At 36.7% G+C, this 20,848-nt stretch overlaps 1 protein-coding gene and 2 pseudogenes across 1 annotated transcript; all 3 read left to right on the top strand.

Moving 5' to 3' along the window:
• Positions 1-645: 645 nt before the first annotated feature.
• LOC132182144 (receptor-like protein kinase FERONIA pseudogene) lies at positions 646-3,497 on the top strand (annotated as a pseudogene).
• Positions 3,498-9,160: 5,663 nt separating this feature from the next.
• LOC132180730 (receptor-like protein kinase FERONIA pseudogene) lies at positions 9,161-10,687 on the top strand (annotated as a pseudogene).
• Positions 10,688-16,235: 5,548 nt separating this feature from the next.
• On the top strand, positions 16,236-18,561 carry LOC132181497 (receptor-like protein kinase FERONIA). Its single transcript, XM_088516400.1, has one exon. It carries the CDS (start codon positions 16,244-16,246, stop codon positions 18,458-18,460), a length of 2,217 nt encoding a protein of 738 aa, XP_088372526.1. The 5' UTR covers positions 16,236-16,243; the 3' UTR covers positions 18,461-18,561.
• Positions 18,562-20,848: the final 2,287 nt, after the last annotated feature.

Below are 20,848 nucleotides of genomic sequence, written 5' to 3'. Positions count from 1 at the left end.
AATGAAATACATTGTATTGATATATTCTGTTATGATAATGAATACAGATGCCTTTATTTATAGAGAGGCAAGTAACCTAATAGACTAAGGAAAGATAAACCTAGTAAACTAAGGAAATATAAAACCTAATAGACTAATAATACCTAAGGAAGTAAATAACTAGTAAATAACTCTAACATAATATTCTTAACACACCCTAAAACAAAATCTCGAGGATGACCAAGTACTTTATAAATAACGCCACTTACAAAACTTTATGTAATTGCAAAAGGAGAAACTTGGTATTTTGCCGCTCTCTAATTTTTTGCTATTGTTAAGAGTCTGATTTCTTGATCCATGAGGAACCTCTCCATGCTCACCTCTATCTTCGTCTTCCTTGTTTGTCATATATATACTGCTAACCGCCTAAATGGTTATGGTTAACGGTTAACCGCCCACCTTTTCACCCTAGGACAAAATCTCCTAGATGATTATGGTTATTGGTTAACGGCCCACCTTTTCACCCTTGGACAAAATCTCGAGGATGACCAAATACTTTATAAATAACGCCACTTACAAAACTTTGTGTAATTGCAAAAAGGAGGAGCTTGGTATTTTACCGCTCTCTAATTTTTTTGCTATTGTTAGAGTCTGATTTCTTGCTCCATGAGGAACCTCTCAATGCTCACCTCTATCTTCTTCTTCTTTGTCTTCCTTGTTTGTCATATCTCAATTGCTACTTCTACACGTCCTTACGTCGCAGTTGATGATATTACCCTCAACTGCGGCACTTCTGGCAACTCAACGGCTAGGGATAAGCGCGAGTGGATAGGAGACAAGGACTCCAAATTCGCTCCCATAGAAGAACCCAATCACAAATCTAGCGACTCTGAAGCAGAAAGCCAAGGCTACACGGACGCTGTCCCCTACAAGACTGCCCGTTTATCTTCTTCCAGATTCACGTACGTGTTTCCTGTCACCCCTGGCCCGAAATTTGTTCGCTTGCACTTCTACCCGGCTTCTTACAAAGGTTTTGATAACTATACCGACTTTTTCAATGTCAAAGCGGGTTCGTTCACCTTACTTACAAACTTCAGTGCTTCCATCTATATCCATGCTAATTCCTTGAAAGAAAAATTTCTTTCTAAGGAGTTCTGCATCAACGTCGAAGAACAAAAAAAATTGGATGTAGAATTCATCCCATGTCCAAGTAATTCAGGTAAAGTCTATGCTTTTATTAATGGAATTGAGATCGTCTCCATGCCAGACGACCTCTACTATGGGCAAGAAGGTGCAACCCTCCCTTACGTTGGCGAAAATTATAGGTTCTCCATGAACTACAACATGGCACTCGAGAAGGTTGTTCGATTAAACGTGGGCGGGGGCTTTATATCAGCGGTGGATGATACTGGCATGTTTAGAGAATGGTCCCCGGACGATGATTATTCATTGGGTGGAGGCGTAATCCCTGTTGAAACAAATTTGAAACCCATATACTCGTTGGTACGAAATTATACTGCACCTGATGCTATCTATAAGACCGCAGTGTCAATGGGTCCAAACAAAACCCATAACTTGCTTTCTAATTTGACGTGGGGATTACCGGTTGATTCGGGATTCAATTATCTGGTGAGGCTCCATTTCTGCGAAATATGGCCCCAAGTAACGAGAGCCGGCGACAGGCCATTCATTATCTATATAGACAATAAGACAGCCGATGAAAAGGCTGATGTACTTATGTGGAGCAAAAGGAATGAGACGCCTGTGTACAGGGACTATGTGGTAAGGATTGAAAACAAGGAAGTTCAAGGCAAGGCTGATCTGTTCGTTGCTCTTCACCCAATGAAATTTAGCTATGCGATCAACGATGCCAGTCTAAATGGTATGGAGGTGTTCAAATTGAGCGACCAAGATAACCTTGCCGTTGCCGGACCCGATCCTGGAAGTTTGCCCTCCCCACCGGCGGCTCAACAACCTGCTTCAACAGCCAGCGAGTCCAAGACAAAGAAAACAATAATCATTGCCATTGGAAGCGGTGCAGGTTTCTTGGTTGTGCTCACTCTAGTGTGTTGCATGTTTCTCTGGAAACTGAGGAAGACCAAGCGCTACGCTTCTTACTATCCACTATCCAAGTGCTGGTGCTGGCCCGAGCCAGAGCCAGCCAAAGGAAAGTCAACAAGGACAAGAGCCTCGTCACTGCCGGAAGAACGATGCCGCCACTTCTCACTAGACGAAATCAAAGCAGCAACCCACAACTTCCATAAAGAATTAATTGTTGGCGTCGGTGGCTTTGGCACTGTGTATAAGGGTTTCATTGACGGGGGTACAGTGATCGTGGCGATCAAGCGCTTGAACCCGGAGTCAAAACAAGGTCACGGTGAGTTCTTGACAGAGATCAAGATGCTCTCTATGCTTCGCCACATCCACCTCGTCCCTCTCATCGGATTCTGCGAGGAGGAGGGTGAGATGATCCTCGTCTATGAGTACATGACCAAGGGGACTCTCCGCCACCACCTCTATGATACCCAAAATGATCCCCTTTCGTGGGATCAAAGGCTCAACATTTGCATCGGAACTGCGTCTGGTTTGAATTACCTGCACACGGGAGAAATGCAACCCATTATCCACCGTGACGTGAAGACCAACAATATTCTGTTGGACGACAAATGGGTGGCCAAGGTTTCCGATTTCGGGTTGTCTAAAATGGGGCAGGATAACATGGCAGTCAGTACCATGGTAAAGGGTACGCCTGGGTATTTGGATCCGGATTATTTTAAGCGTCAAAAACTAACGGAAAAATCGGACGTGTACTCCTTCGGCGTGGTGTTGTTCGAAGTACTATGTGCCCGAAAAGCACAGGATCAAAAACTTGAGGCCGAGCAATGCCACTTGGCCAAGTGGGCCCAGAAATGCATCAAGAAAGGTAACATCGGGGAAATTATTGATCCGTATCTTAAGGGTAAGATAGCTCCTGACTGTTTCAAGGCATACGTGGAGGTCGCAGAGAGCTGTGTACGCGATCTGGCGAGCCAACGGCCCACAATGAATGATGTGATGGAAAAGCTCAGTTTTGCGTTGGCGTTACAGCAGAATGCGGACACCACAAAGGTGAAAACCAGCCCCGGTGGTGAGCATAGCTACCCGGAAGTGGTATCATTCAGTCTTTCCAGTATCATTGGTGTTCACAGCGGACAATTGTTGGAAGCAGATGGTGGGACCGGGTTCACCACGACTAACACTGGATTGACCTGCCCAACTCTTGATTCTGCTATCACTAGTCAAGATGTCTTGACTGACACCACCAACTCTAAATCTTAGGGTTTGTTACGTATTTTTCCAAAGTGTGGGCAGTTGTTATATGAGTAAGTGTATGATAGTATAAGTGCGATTCAGGTCTTTTGCTATTTTAGGCTATATTGGAGTAATGCAAGGAACTTTATTCTGTACACATGACTACGTATTTTTCTAGTCCTATATGTTAAACATATATTATATATTCTGAATGAGAATTTTATGCACTTGTATGGTAATCATATCCTTACGTACTGTGTTCTAGACAAGAATTTATATCTCTTATGAACAATGTATAATTGGTTTAAAGCTTAATTACTATGAAGCCAATATATGGGTAGCACTTTTTAAAGCCAACGGTGAAGAAGAGGAAAAAAATCCATGCATGTCAAGAATGTAGAGAGTGATCCTCCAATTGAGCTCCTTGTGCTGGGTGGCCAAAATTATAGGGAGAGAATCACTTTACAAAATTATGTTATCAAAAACAATTGCTAGTAACGTACGTTTTGTTATTCTAATGAATTAGTCAATGTTACTGATGAAGCGCCTTAAAATTGCTTAAATAACTTACTTCACCTAATATTAGGTGAAATCAATACAAGACTTAGCATACATACGACACTAGCTCTTACAATCCCTCCCATCTAATGCAAAACTTGACTTTCCGTGTTGTAATTAACATTAAAGCTTCCTAAACGGCAAGCAAAGTACCCTATACCTGAGTAATGAGACCAAGAAAGTTACGTCAAACTACCACCATCATAGATAAATCTTTTCTAATTGTAATATCAAAACTGATTTTAATGCAATTTTCTAGGGAAGTCCAGATTTGCTTCTGAAGGGGGAATGAGTATAATATTGAGCATTATTTGCTGAACGAGTCAAATTTTTAGTGAAAGTGACTAGCCAAATAGATAACTTTTTTCAGTATTTTTTTTTTTTTACTAGGCTAGCCAAAGTAACCTTTAAACTATTTTGACTACCCAATATGAATGCAACTAGATCCATTGCATGTGCTCCAAAAATCTGATAAAAGAGATGGATGGATTCTTGATCAATCAGGAGTGATGCTTTTTCTCGATTCTTATCTAGTAGGCAACATATGTAGATGGCCAAATATAATGGTATCCAGAGATTAGAAAGATTCTCTCAAATCTCCTTAGAACAGTGGCAGGCAAGGAATAATTAAAGTGTTTTAAAGAGGGAAAGAAGGTCTGAACCTGATTCCTGAAGCTTTTGTCTCCGGCCCACAACATAACTTTTAGATTTTGGAGTTGCACGTACGATTCAAACTAAAACATTAAAACTGATAAATATTAATCTGCTGTTTCCCAAATAACAGGAAATTAATATTTAATATTAATTTAAGCTTAGTTAGTGGCTTCTTGGTGAGATACGATCCCCTGAATCACTCAACCAATTCACATGGAAATTTTTTCCACTTCGTTTGTTTTCTCATTTGTTTATGTTTTAGGAAAACTTCCATGATTTGCAATTGCTGAGCAGCTACCATTTGCTGCTTAAAATATTTCTACCTAACATCAACTTTGAGATAGTTGATCAAATGACTTTCCCAAAAGCATTGCCTTTTTTTTTCTAAAGGCAATGCTTTTGGGAAATTTTTTCCACATTGTTTGTTTTCTCATTTGTTTATGTTTTTGAGAAACTTCCATGATTTGCAATTGCTGAGCAGCTGCCATTTACTGCTTAAAATATTTCTAACTAACATCAACTTTGAGAAAGTTGATCAAATTACTTTCCCAAAAGCATTGCTTTTGTTTTTTTTCTAAAGCCTGTGTTCATTTGTTCTCTTAGTCTTTATATATGGTCCTACCTGTCCCATGGAAATACTTTCGAGTCATAATTGTTTTTATTTTTATGTCTCGTCCATATGTATCATTCACCCTTTTTAATGATTTTTATTTTTCGTACATATCATGTTTCACGTGAACCCTTTTAATAATAGAGTCCTATCAGGATTACTATCGCTTTTGTCTTCTAGCAATACCTTTGATGATTATAATTATTATGAAAAATTCCACAAAATTTTTATCTAACTTTCATCCGTTTTAAAATTATTTTTTAAAAGTTTAAAAATTTTTAGTTTAGGGTATTTAATTTTTAAATTTTTGCAATATCTCTTATCTGTTAACATTTTTCATTAAATCTTGTCAAATTTTTTTAATAAATTCATACTTTTTTATTATAAAAAATAAAATAAAAATTAAAAATTTAACGAAATTTGAAATATATATATATATATATATATATATGCATGAATATTTCTCAACGAAAAATCAAACCATTTTTCTCTGATCAATTATAAGGGGCGATTCTTAGCCAATTATACTATTTCCTAATTATTTTATCTTTCAGGGATAACGTACACCAAATTATTGAACTTTCTTGGAATCATGAAGTGATAAGAGTTATCCAAGTCTTCATAGACTCCACCAACGTCGAAAAGCTGTTAGTATGCTTTTGCAAAAGGGGGTGGGAGCAGTTCAAAGGCCTTTTTCCACGATGGCTAACAATAAAATATTTAACTAGTTGAGTTGTTAGAAAGACCTATTAAGTCATCTGTGTCATTCATTTTATTTTAAAAAAATCGAAAAATAAATATTATTTTTAAAAAAGCTAAAATGAATATTTTATTATTTTCCTAAAGTATACAAGATTCTTAGTCAGTTATTTAAAATTTTTTTATTTTTCATTAGTAGTCGTTTGAATTTTTTTTGAACCATAGAGAACAATATAAAGTTCAAAAACTATCGGTTTAATATATAAAAATATCACCCCTCCCATTATCGTTTGGGGTTAAATCGTGAAATGACTTTTATATTTCTGTAAAATTTAGAAATTACAAAATTAGCTCAATTAAATAATTTTTTTATTAAAAAATTGCTATTTTGGGATTTTTTTTAAGGCTTCCATTAAGATTTATCAAAAAATCATAATGAAATGGTGACATTACAAACTTTTTAAAATTTGATATACAAAATTAATTAATTTTTTTAACTTTAAAAGAGTGATTGCAAAAGCGAGAATAATTCACTTGATCTAGAGAGGGAGTAAACCACTCCTAAACAAACCAAACACTCTCTAGTGCCTCATTCTCAAACTATTAATGCTGTGGATGAGAGCCCGCTTAATTTAATTGAAATGTCTGTTTTTTGGTTAAATAATGCTAATATGTAGATTGAATATCATGTGTCTACATATTAGATGAGCCAAAGTACTAAAACCCCTGGGCGTAGAACTAACAAAAATTAACATAGTTATCATTATAATTGTGGTTAACGAGTCAATTAAGAACTTTGAATTTGTCTCGCTGTACCCTTGATTACAATGTGAATATGATAAGAAGGTTCACCAAACTTATCTAAAAAAAAAAACAATCGATTTCATATCAAAAACATTGAAATTTGTCTGGAGCATTAATCACGTAGTCCAGGTTGCTATTTCTGGTCGAATATCAGAAAGGTTGTGGCCCCTATTCTGAGCCTGAGTGATTGGCCGAAACAAAAGCAAGATGTAGAAAAATGAAAAGGGAATAAAGGGGGAAGTGAAAAAGCAGAACATTATCAAGATTAGAAGGGAAAAAACAGTGATCGACAAAGAAAAAGTGTTGACAGGACAGAAGAAAATTAAGATGCCATCACGACGTGTCTCGGTCCTCGTCTACCAACTCGCGTGATTAACATGAGAGTATGAACGCATCGAAGACGACAATGGTGAATTATTATGGTCTTGGTCGCCTCCAGAAGTTATTCTAGTTTTATATTTCCCATGTTATTCACCTGTTTGATATCATTATTACGTCTATATTTATTTTAATCAAAAGCAAGATGTAGAAAAATGAAAAGGGAATAAAGGGGGAAGTGAAAAAGCAGAACATTATCAAGATTAGAAGGGAAAATAACAGTGATCGACAAAGAAAAAGTGTTGACAGGACAGAAGAAAATTAAGATGCCATCACAACATGTCTCGGTCCTCGTCTACCAACTTGCGTGATTAACATGAGAGTATGAACGCATCGAAGACGACAATGGTGAATTATTATGGTCTTGGTCGCCTCCAGAAGTTATTCTAGTTTTATATTTCCCATGTTATTCACCTGTTTTATATCATTATTACGTCTATATTTATTTTAATCATGTTTAAAAATTTAGTAATACTAAAAGTTTTTTTAAAATTTTTTTAAATATAATGTAACTTTTAAAATTACTAATAAAAAAATCACATCATATTTGAAATGATGCTAAAAAGACTCCCTCTTTCCTTCCCCGTGTCAATTCACACATTTGAGGTCATTTACTCATACAAGAATTACTACTCTTGCACTGAAATTTAAATTTTCAGTTAAGAGTAATTGCGTGGAATAACATGTTCACACAAAAATCTATTTACGAGTTTTGAAAGGTAATTTTATCTTTTTATATTATTTGTAATAGTGAAATCATCAATTCTACAAATATTGTAGAGGGATTTTTTTTTTCTTCCTGTCAGCCCACATAGTGCAAGCCCATTTGAATGAAATGGTCCACAGCAAGTTTGGGCCAAAATGCCAAGGAGGCCATAAGATCTTTGTCAATGAACCCTGTTGGTACCTTATGATGGGAAACGAACATTGGAGGGCCGAAGTAGTCATTCAAAGACCCAAGAAAGCCCAATGAAAATGCAAGCGGGTGGCGCCAAGCCCCGGTCACCAACACAAGAAAAAGAAATTCGCATAGTCGAACCCTTTTGGTCCAACCAAGGGAGAGAGGAGTGTCTCGTCAGCAACCACGACTCATAGAAGAATCTCATGCGGAGTATAAAAGAGGAAGTAGGGCACAGTGAAAAGTATGCGATATAATTTACAAACTCTCCACTCTCTTCCTCTTCAGCATAAATCACTGACTTGGGCGTTGGAGCAAGCTCACGGGTGAATCTCTCTAACCCTTGTACCATACTTGTGCAAGTCCTTCCTTGGTAGGCTAGTCATGAGGCCATTGTTAACCCGTCAATACCTATTGACACTAACATACATGTTATACCATTAAGGACTTATGACCCTGTCGATGTCCTACAACAAAGGGCCCACAGTCTCAGTTGTTACTTTACTCATAGGGGCCAACATCTCAACCAATTCGGGCCGTGGTTGATCATTTATTCTATACTTTACTCAAGAGGATCGACTACTCAACTTATGCACGCTTTGGTTAATCCTTCTAGTATATACTCTTTCAGTTTGCAACCATGTTCCTTTGCATCTATATTAGAACTACCAATAAGTTATACTCTAACCTTTCATTTTGTTGACGTGATACACTATCAGAATGTGTTAAGTCGTAAATTAATTGTATTATAAATCAAGTAAATCACCTAAATTGATGTTGCATTTTTTCCTAAAAATATTTAAAGATGCCGTTTTATGATAAGAAACATAAGTTCAAATTGGAAACGCTCTAAAAGAGGCAAATATTTCGTACATATATATGGTGGACATATTAGGTTGTGATGTGCCGCTTTTGCCAAAAAAGTGAACGAGACTACTATTCTACTCATCAAACAAAACCAAAAGCATTACCGAATAACTATGCTTTTTTTTTTTTTTTTTTTTTTCTTTTCTAAATACCTATGCTGTTAATTATTGGGAGCTCTCCCTGCTCTCTATTTTTTTATTTTAAATTTGTTGGGTCAAGGGACCTCTCCCTCGAGGAATCTGTGAAGGCTCAGATACCCGTACATGATATGATATATCTCTACCTCAATCTCTTATTTTCTTTTTCTTTTCTTTTTTCTTCTTCAGCTTGTTCCAGTCTTTATTATTATTATTTTTTTCCTGTGCCCTTCCCTGTAATATCTGAACCGCCACTTCTAAACCCCATCACATCGCTGTTGCCAACGAGTCCACCCAATTTGGAAGTGGTGCGGGCTTCTTGGTCGTGCTCAACCCACTGTGTTGCATGCTTCTCTCTGCAAACTGATCATGACGACCAACTGTTTCTGTTGGCCCAGAGGAAAGGCGGCAAGGACAACAGCCTCGTCCCTGCCCGGACAACTATGCCGGCAGTTCTCTCTCACCGAAATCAAAAAAGCGACCAACAACTTCCACCAAGATCTGATTATCGGCGAAGGTGGCTTCGGCTACGTATACAAGGGTCAAATAGACGACGGCAACACGACCGTGGCGATCAAGCGCATGAACCCGGAGTCACGGCAAGGCGCCAATGAGTTCAAGACAGAAACCATCATGCTCTCTCAGCTTCGCCACGTCCACCTCGTCTCTCTCATCGGATACTGCAACGAGGGGGGCGAGATGATCCTCGTCTACGACTACATGCCCAACGGGACTCTCCGCGACCACCTCTACGAAACCCGCAACGATCCGCTCCCTTGGAGAAAAAGGCTCGATATTTGCATCGGAGCCGCGAGTGGGTTGCAGTTCCTCCACACGGGCGTGAAGCACCCTATTATCCACCGTGACGTCAAGACCACCAATATTCTGTTGGATCAGAATTTTGTCGCCAAGGTTTCGGACTTCGGGTTGTCCAAAAGGGGTCTGGATAAAACCGCGGTCAGTACCATGGTGAAGGGCACGTTGGGTTATTTGGATCCGGAATACGCAAGGCGCCGGCAACTGACGGAAAAATCCGACGTGTACTCAATTGGTGTGGTGCTGTTCGAAGTGTTATGTGCACGAAAGCCGTTGGATCAAAAACTTGCTCCGGAGCAATGCAATTTGGCCAACTGGGCCCGTAAATGCATGGAGAAGGGGACCATAATTGAAATAATTGATCCGTATCTTAAGGGAAAGATTGCTCCCGAGTGTTTTAAGTTATTCGTGGAGGTGGCGGAGAGTTGTGTGCGTGATGAGGGGAATCAACGGCCCACGATGAATGATGTGGTGGAAAAGCTCGGCTTTGCACTGGAGCTGCAGGAGGATGCGGACGCCGCGAAGGAGAAAATCAACCCCGGTGTTGACTACACCTATCCAGATCAGATGTTATCATTCCGTCTCGCCGGAACTACAGGTGATCATTCTAATCGGTACGATAACGTTCAAAGTAGACACGTGTCCGAATCGGGCGTTGGGACCGGGTTTACCGCGACGAGTATTGGGTTGACCTACCCAAGTCTTAATTCTGATACCACCACTACCCAACTCTAAAGCTTAATTAGGGTTTCTTTTTTGTTTTTCCAAAACGTTTTCAAAAGGCTTATTGGGTTGGGAAAAGTGAAATAAATAAATAAAAAAAAGGTATGAGTGTGATTAAAGCTGTCGTTTGTTTGTCTATCACTTTTGTTTTTCCAGAAAATGTTGGATTACTGTAAGAAACTATTTAATTAGTGAGAGTTCGATATGTTAATTTTGTGTATGCCGTTGTAAAATATTCCCTGTATACTGGTGTTATACCAGAATTTTGCTTCATCTTTCCCAATGAGCAACAGAATTTGTTCCAGGCTTAATTAGAATTAATGAAGCCAATTTAGGCTGTTTTTTTTTTTTTTAATATATATATATATTAAAATTGATTTTATCTTTTTTATTTAAAATAAAATATATTTTGTTTACTAAATATGTTAAATTTTGTAAACCAAGAAAACATTTAATTAAGGATGATCAGCAGAAATACAACTTATTCATGATCAATAATGTAGCTACAAATTTTAACGAAACTTAAAAGTCGTCGTTGATAAATGATTTTTAGCAACGACTTTTTAGTTGCCACTAAAAATATGATCACTAAAGACCAAATTTCTTGTAGTTAGTGTGGTTGATAACTGCTCAAAAGATCGAGAAGGTTATTGCACCTATATCCAAGGCTATGTCTTGATGACAGAAAATGTTTTTCACAAATACATTAATTCTACACTTTTCTATTATAGAATACAAATCAAAGGAAAATGTTCCCCAGTGAATCGGCAGCAATGGACATGATGTGGTGAGGGTGTGGGTGTATGTAATCGCTGGTTCGTCAATTTGATGAGTTGGGTAGTGTTGGTTCGGCCGATCGCCGAGGATCGAATGTGGTCGTTCCAATTTTAGGTTGTTTTGGGTATATATAACAGTAGATAATGCTTTCAATTTAAACTATCATAAAAAATTTGTTTCAGATCATATTTAAGTTTAGACCAGACAATGTACAATTAATTAATTAGTAGCATTTTTACTAAAATATTTTAGGATATTAGAAAGCGTTTTATGTTGAATCAAGCACTGCCTAAATGTAAGAGTTCTGATTAATTGATTAGTTCATAGTTTTTCCAACATCAAAGTTAGAAATGATAATTACAACCCTATTTTCTGGTTAATTAAAAATCTCTAGTTTAAAACTTAATTTTAGTAACTTTCATATGCATAGTATATTTAATATAATGATAGGGGATCGATCGTCTGCTTGTCATATGCATAGTTTCATGAAGTATAAGTTTAAACTTGCCTCTTGTATTTGAATGTAAAGGGCTCTAGAGATAGAATTTCCATATTACATTCAGAAGCCGGAGGAGAGCATTCTTGCTTAAGCTCTAGGTTTCCAGTAAGAAAATTCTGTCAACCTGCCTAATTTATTACCCATATATGATATAACCACTTTTCCCTTTGATGTAGAAACTATTCTTAATCGTTATATGATTTAGAAAGCAAACCCATATAAAACTAAAAAAGAAAAAAAAATCTCAATACCTAGCAATCATAATTCTCAAAAACAGATGAACGTACATCCAAACTTTAATCCAAAAAGAGGGAAATTTCAAATTTGGACATTTATCTCACTATCATTTATAACTAATTGTAGGCTTATTGCTCTACGGCCCACCTAGCTGTCATGCTGGACTTACTTCGACAACTATCAAATTATAAATATAAGCCCATTTGAATAGTTCACTATTGGTGTTGAATTTTGATCTGAGAAATGCGAAAATGTGAATATGAATTCTAATCTTCAGAATTGTTGTTTGAATTACTAATAATTTAGACATAAATATAAGAGGATTAATATGAAGCTCACTTGTTCAGACGCTTCAATACCAAAACATTATCTTTTGACTGCATACATCTATAAAGGACATGTTACATGATACAAAATTCTGTTGCACATGCAAGGTCACCATATATAACTATATATGTTAGTGGTTTTGAACTTTAAGGTTGCTTAATTAATTAACCGCCAACAAAGATTGAATCATGGGCCTCGATTTTTTCTGAGATGCCATGTGGAATAGTGAAACGGAAGGTACACATGACCACGTGGTATCGTCTTGTTTGGGTTGAGAGAGGGCCATTGTAAGGACAATCATTCAAGAATATGAAGTAAGAGATAAAGTGAAACCAGTAATGTGGATTTACGTGGCAGGTATTGGCTGATCCAATGTCATTCTCCAAGGAGTACTTATGAACATTATATATCGATATGGATTCGGATTTCATAAAAAAAATATTCTCAAAGAAATTTTTTGTTATTCTATCAAAAGCTAAGTTTTCAATGAGCCCAAGCACACTTCAGGTCGAGCCATGATGTAATTAATCAAGCATTTTCCTTAGCATCGATCAGAACCATGCACTGTTTCGGAGAATTGAGAAAAAACAAATAGAGGCATATAGATTTTCTTATTGTATGTATATAAAGGCATCTGCGTTTTAATTGAGAAAAAAATCAAACTATTTTTCTACGAGCATCCGACAACTCAAGCTAGGAGTGTACAAGAGAACGGTTATTAGCCGCCTATAACCACTAACTACTAATTACCACTAACCATTAATAACTGTTTTTGTATACGGTTGGAAAAAAATCATTTAGTGGTTAACAGTTTTGAGAGTAGGTGCGGACAGTTAATAATCACTAACTACTTGCCCTTATATATAATTTATTATGTATAGAAAATATATAAAAATAATAATAATATACCAAACTGAGGTTGTTTTGATTTTTAATACCATTTATAATAGGTAATAAATAGTCCAAAATGTTTAAAATAGGCGCTAAAAAGATGCTCAAGGTAGGCTAAAAATGCCAAAATAGGCCTAAAAAGCCTATACTTAAAAAGCGATTATACAATATAGTCTTGGATTTCAATAACTGGCAACTGATGATTACTTCAAAACCCCTAACCACTTAAGGCGCTGTGGTTGCTATTACTAAAATTTGATAACCACCTAATTAAGGTGGTTACAGTTGCAATTATAGATAATAACTATTACCTGTAACCTCTTATACGCCATAACTCATGCTACTATAGGCTATAGTTTTTTACGTGCACATTGGGATGACTGATGAGCTCATATCTAGCCAAATCTGGTAGTCTAATTCCTTGGTGTAATGTGGAAAAATAATATAAGATAATGATAGATTTGTCAAAATATCCATTTAACGAAAATTTATTAGAAGATGTTTTTAGTTTTGGGCAGTGAATCTGGTGTCAAGGCTGCGTGGAAGAAAGAGAGTTTTTAAATAATAACATTCGCTTGATAATGTATGATTATAGCAAATTATTAACTTACACTAAATAATAAACTTTGTCAGTAAATAAAGGATTGAGGTCTACAAATCTGGGTCCTAATGATATCATAGATTAAGAGGTTTAAGTTTCTTCACGTACTCTATTAATCTTAAAATTAGAGGCATGTTATACACAACTATTTTTAAACTATATTTTTTTATAAATTTAATGGTGAATTCATTCGTTCATTAAATAAAAATGATTAAAATTTATTGAAATAATGAATTTTATTATTTCTCTAAAAATTATGATATTATATTAAATTTTATTTTATGTTTTTCCAAAGGGTAGTGGGCCAAGTAGTGGCGTTCTACAGGTCTAAGCTAGGCTTCAATATATTCGACCTTTATGGTAAGTAAAGCTTGATCAGCGCAGACACCGATTGAGGAGGGTATGAGTCCTAGTTCCGCGTATGACGTAACCAGTGGCTTAATTTTCTATTCCACGGTGATCAAATCAGACAGACCATATATTGATGTTGATGTTGGGGACGTGTTAATTTAAAGGAGTCATACGTCAACTCGAGTCTTGACACTCACCAATAATGCTACTGGGACTGAGCTTTCCAAGTTTTCAGTCTGACTCACTGCACAAGACAACTAAACATGGGCCTATTGAAAAAGCAGAATCTTGCAGAGTACTGATATGGATAAAATATATTCCTTTATTGGATGAATTATGGTATTTAAAAAAGAAGAAAGAAGACGGTAACAAAGCAAGCAATCAGCTCCAAGCAAAAGAAGACGAGACTACAAAAGATCCAATAGAGACCAAAAGCCACACGCAGACATGAGTTATGTGAAGCTCAAAAACCAAATACGACTTTTCAAAATAATATTATAAGCTTTTAGAAAATAAATAAGTATTTATTTAAGGGCCATGAGCCAAACTAAAAATATGAGATTATGCTGTAAGAATAACACGTGAGGTGGGTGGAATGGATTGCGAGTTCTTGTTTCAATTGATTGTCTATATGGTTATTATATTTATTGTTTCGCACATCATTTACAATTGGCATTATTCACAGCATCAAAATAAGTTATTATCATTCATCATTTTTTCACTAAAATGATTTATATTATCAATATTTTTTGTGACTCTTGTAATTGTAATGAAGAACTGAAAAGTTGTTTAATTAAGCTGCCAAAATCACTCGTTTATATGATTAAAATTTATAAGCTTAAATGTGGAAAAGAACTTAATTATCAAATTGCTGCTTTAATTTACAACGTGCTAAAGATACTCATACAGGGTTCTCAATTGATATTCATATGCAGTTCTCACTTTGCACTATTGACTTATATATATTTTACATAAGTCAATGGTGAACCTTACAAATCTAATAATTGATTGTAAAAAAATATAGGTTAAATATAAAAAATTTATTAACCTTTAGCATTTCTCTTAATTTATAGCTTGATCAAAATGTTGAGGCCTACACGTGTAATACTTCTTAAAATCATTAATGAAGGCAACGATTACTTATTTTAAAAAGAAGTTTGGAGACTTTTTGGGTAATATTATTGCGATAAATGTCTACATCAGTGAATTGAATCACTTTTAAATATTTGATCATATATTCATAATCCATTATTGTTCTCCCGTTCTATTCTGTCACCACCTCGCGTGCTTAATTCAATTAAAAAGTTTTCCAACCAGAAAACGGAAGGTTGATTTCTTTTGATTCAAAATTGTCATATTCGATAAACGTCACGACGCGTAAAAAGACCTACAGGACCTTTCCTTGTTTCTATAGTCAATTTAGGAAATTAAACTATTTTTTACTTATCTATTCAAATAAATTATATAATCATTTTTTTTTATCCTTTTTTTTAAATATTCTTTTAAATCAAATAATAAGAAAAAAAAAAGAGAGAGGCATTTAAATATTATTTCAAAGAAATGTTAGAAGAAAGAGAGAAAAAAGAAACTTTTTTACATTAAAAGAACTAAAATTGTTACCAAATAGATAATTTTTTAAATAAAAATTTTAGATTTAAGATGCTATATTAGTTCTCTTAAAAACAAAAACAAAGTAATGTCAAAAAAAAAAAAACAAAAAACAAAAACAAAAGCAAAAGCAAAGCCAAGCAACAACCAAAATATATATTTTTAATTGTTAGTTTCTTTATTTGGTAATGAGGGAAGATTTGACTCTTACGGTCTTTCAAAAAGAGAAATTAAAAAATAAAAATTGTCCCACGTGGTCAGTTTTCCACCTTGGGCCAGACTATTTTGTAAATTAGTCTTCTTTTGACCCTCGTGCGGGTGTCCTTTCACTAGTTTATTGACCAGACCGCGAGTCTCCTGCCCCTTGGGTTTCAGTGAAGCTAAAGCCAAAGCCACCAAGAGACCCTACTCTCCAATTCTCAAAGCTATGTTAGTAACCATGTGAAATAAATTGGAGGCTTCCGGTGGTCCTCCATGGGACCCCTTTCTTTGTCTCCCATCCCCCACTCCTTACGCGTCGACTACTCGGATTCCCCATATGTTTTTATACTTCTCGCAGCTTTGCTCAAACCCTCTCATTCAATTTCACTACCTACATTCTACTCATTCTACTCATTTCACCATGCAAAGCTCATGCAAATCATACGTCTACTTCTTCTCAGTTTTCGTTTTCCTGAATTGTCTAACAAGCGTAACCGGTAAGGCTAAGCCCTCCTCTCCTCATTCCGGCATCGATAATGTCGTGCTTAGCTGCGGTTCTTCTGCTATCTCAACTGACCCTGATGGCAAGGAATGGACAGGAGATATTGGCTCAAAATTCATTTCCTCACAACCTAATTATGAAACCTCAGCAGTCTCAAATTCCACTTCCCAATCCAAATCCGTCAATCGTGTCCCTTACACTACGGCTCGGATCTTTCTTTCTCAATTCACCTACTCGTTTCGTGTTAGTCCGGGCCGAAAATTCATACGTTTCTTCTTCAACCCAGCCAAATACCAAGGTTTTGACAGGTTTAAAGCGTATTTCACTGTTACTGCTGGACCTTTCACTCTCCTTAGCAACTTTAATGCTTCCCTTACTGCTCATTCTGTGGAAGCAGAGGTTTTTGTCAAAAATTTCTGCGTAAACGTAGAAGAGGGTCAGAGAGTACTGAACATATCCTTCATTCCCTCTACAAACACTTCCGTTAATGGTGCGTATGCGTTTATAAATGGGATTGAGATCGTCTCGATGCCCACCAGCCTCGATTACAGTTGTATTGGAGATAAAGGTGTACCACTTTCGGGTCGAAAATCTCGGTTCCTTATCGAAAACAGCAGTACCGCTCCATCACAATCCGACCCAAAACACGACAAGCACTCAAAACACACAAAATTACTCCCGTTCCTTGTCATTTTCGGGGCGTCCCTGTGTGTCGTAATCGTTTTTTTTCTCTTGGGCATAGCAATTTTCTGGCAGAGGAAGAGAGCAGAGTCCCAGAAGAACCAAACATCAGTAGATGATATTGAAGGATTGTGCCGTCGCTTCAGTCTGGAAGAGATTCGTACGGCCACAAAGAACTTTGACAGGAATCTTATCGTTGGAAGAGGCGGCTGTGGTTACGTGTTCAAAGGTTACATCGGTGGTGAACTCACCCCGGTAGCCATCAAGATCTTCGGGCCAACCTCGAGACAAGGGTTCCACGAGTTTCGAACGGAGATCGAAATGCTATCAAAGCTCCGGCACCCCCACCTGGTCCCTTTGATCGGGTACTGCAACGACGAGCGCCACATGATCATTGTGTATGACCTCATGGCCCGCGGAACGCTTCGCGATCATCTTTACAACACGGATAATCCTCCGTTGTCGTGGAAGCAGAGGCTGGAGATTTGTATTGGAGCCGCTCGAGGACTATTATACCTTCATGAAGGTGCGGAACACCCTATCATACACCGAGACGTCAATACCAGCAACATTCTGCTGGACAAGGATTGGGTTGCCAAGGTTTCGGACTTTGGGCTGTCTAAATTGGGCCCTAAAAGCCTGTCAGAGAGCCACGTCACCACGGATGTGAAGGGCACGTTCGGGTATTTGGACCCGGAGTATTTCTGGACCTCTAAACTAACAGTGAAATCCGATGTGTTTGGGTTTGGGGTGGTGTTGTTTGAGGTGTTGTGCGCTAGACCTGCGGTGGATATGGGTCTGGATGATGAGCAACAGAGTTTGACCCTGTGGGCGCAGCAGTGTTTTAGAGATCGTACACTTGATCAGATCATTGATAGCCGTCTGATTGGTCTAATTGCGCCGGCGTGCTTGAAGGTGTATGCAAAGATTGCGTATAAATGTTTGTATGAGGATAGAGATCGACGGCCCAAAATGGCTGAAGTGCTGAAGGCCCTTGAGTTTGCAATGAAGTTGCAGGAGATTGCTGATGCTGGGGCTCATACCGTGGTGGTTGACGAGGAAGTTCCATTATGTGGGGGAGGAAATCTGGTGGTGTCAAGCCCAGCGGACAATGGTGATCTCGTGCATTCGTGTCCAACATTTTGGAAGAGAAGTCTATCCCGTAAGGAACTTCTAAGACATTTCAGTGAGAAGGCAGTTAAATGGGCTAAATCACCAAAGCCCAGTTGTCTAAAGGCATATTGTTGTGGGGCTGCCGAGTACAATGGCGCGCCACGTGTCCAAGTGCAAATGCCTGATTTAAGTTGCCGCGGACCATATACGACACCGGAGAAGATATTAATTGAGATTACGAACATTGAAGGACAATAATTGTACATTTAAAAATGCTACTTGCTGGGTAGGTATCGGAGCAGCTTAAATGCCTTGTCTGTGCAATAATGTGAGCACTTTTGTCTTTGTCTTTTGGCTGACGTAGACATTGGAAATATTTTAGATAGAAAAAGCAATCCTTTGTATTTTAATTAATATTTTAACCCTCCTTCCATGTGAGTTTAACAAATATGACCTAACATACAAAATATTTTAATTAAAATAAAACAATATATAAACACTAGAATCAAACCTTTAATATGTATTCAACTGTTTGGTACACTGGAATATGCTCGTGAATTAAATCAAATTTCCTAAAACACTTTTTATAATACAATTCTAATTTATATTTCCATGAACTCTCTTCTTTCTTCTTTTTTTTTTTTTTTTTTTTGTAAATATAAACATTAAATTTATAAATGTTTTATTTTATATTCTTTTAATTTATACCACACGAGAGTACTCAAATCAAAGAATCTGCAATGAAGAAAGATGGATTCAACAAAACTGCAATAGAAAACGTAGGTCCTCGATCAGTTTACTGCAGAAAAACATGCAATAAAGCAGTATGATATCATTAGAGCCATTATTTAAGTTTTTTTTTTTTTTTCTTTGTAAGTATGATGATTAAACATATGTTTGTATTGCATCTCTATCTTTACATAATTATATAATCCTATGCTTTTATATATGCTTGTAAACATCTATTTCAGAGTTTATTTTTCTATTAAAGTATAATTTTTTTTTTTTTTGTCATTATAGAACATGGCAAAAATGTAAACCCTAACCCGCCCGCCGATTATTAGGTCAATCAACATAATACTATTCTTGCCGTTCACAATAATGATGAATAATATGAAATTGAAAAGAGAAAGCAAGAAAAATTTGAGACACATATTTATGTGGTTCGAGAAAGTATTCTAATATTACTTTATATGCCTGAGAGAATATGAGCCACTAATTTTAACAATTCCAGCAAAAATTGGGGCATCCAATCTGACCTAGCTAATGAAATTTCAAAAGCAATAATTTTTTTTTTTTTTTTTAAGAAAAAAAAAAAGAAAAAAGAAAAAGGGTTTCAAGAATGGGGTTTATGAAAAGTTATGAAGAATTTGTAAGCGCCCAATAGTAGCATATAACATGGGGATACATGATATTGCATTGTTCTTTTGTTTCTTGGGCTATTCTGAGACCGTCTTCGACTTTGGATGGGCTATGGGCTTATGTTTATCACTAGTCTATATAAACATGTAATCACAAAAAGCCCAAAGGTCAGGCTGACAGATAAAATGGGAGGCATGATTCAACTTCCTATCTTGGGGCTGAATCTATCTTCCTCGGTGGGTCTGTGAGGGCAAGAGTTCTTCTTTTTGTGGTTTTGGGTCATCTGTCCTTTAACCATTGAGAAAAATATTGCCACTTGAGAAGCCTAAATCAACCCATAATGTAGGCCCAAAACTCTTAGAAGAGCCTATTCATGTTTAGGATTCTTATGACGTTAAACATTTGAACCTGTTGATTGATGAAGGCATGGACAACTCAGAGAATTAAATTCGTTGTTGTTCTTGTGAATCTTCTGCAGATGTCTAGCGAGTTAGAAGAGACAAGACAAAGCCGAGTCTTTCAACACGACTATAAGGTCAGGGGTGGAGTGGTTGTTTTGGACACCTAGACAAGGACTTTAGTATTTGGATTAATGGGCCTAAGTGTTTGGATTATTGAGCAACTAAGTACTAACTAGATAGCTGCACATTGTTTTGCTCATCTGTCTCGTGAAGAGTAAGGACACACATTATCCAATTATTGCACCGTTTATTCGCGTCCCTCTGGCATCATCTTTCGGTCTAATAATAGATATGCTCTCATTTGCTTTTCTTCAATTATTATTCCTTTTATCCTCCCATCATGAACAAGTTAAAAATACGTAGATCCTATCATATATGTGAAATCAGCTAGGTATTATAAGAGTTATATGAGATACAAAAACAAAAATACTTCTATCGTTTAACCACAAAAAAAGAAAAAAAAAAAAAAAAAAAAAACTCACCAAGTTGCATGTACATCATATGTTCTAGGTGCACCTATATCTAATGGATTTTGATGAACACTAAGATGGTGGGAAAGGATTCTCTAAATGAATTAGGGAGCATTTAGGATGAGTTAGTTGTATTTGAAATGATTTTTTGTCTTTTTACTTTTTGAAAGACAAAAGTACCTCTTAAATATAAATACCAATTTATTTTTCGAATTGGAGATGATCCTAATTCAAGATGGCAAGCTTAATTAATGCTTCCATTAACACACTGTAAATTATTACCTAGATTCATTAAGTTCCAATTAAACCAAGCCAAGTACCCACTGGCTAATAGGGTTCTTGTTTTTTTTTTC

This window comes from Corylus avellana, chromosome 5 (genome assembly GCF_965113065.1).
Source record: "Corylus avellana chromosome 5, dhCorAvel1.hap1.2, whole genome shotgun sequence".
NCBI lineage: Eukaryota > Viridiplantae > Streptophyta > Magnoliopsida > Fagales > Betulaceae > Corylus > Corylus avellana.
Note: the sequence above shows the minus strand (reverse complement) of the source record. Positions and strands in the feature narration are given on the sequence as shown.

Bases quoted from the DNA above. Each gene is read 5' to 3' on its own strand.
- LOC132181497 (XM_088516400.1), top strand. From the start codon at position 16,244: ATGTTTTTATACTTCTCGCAGCTTTGCTCAAACCCTCTCATTCAATTT.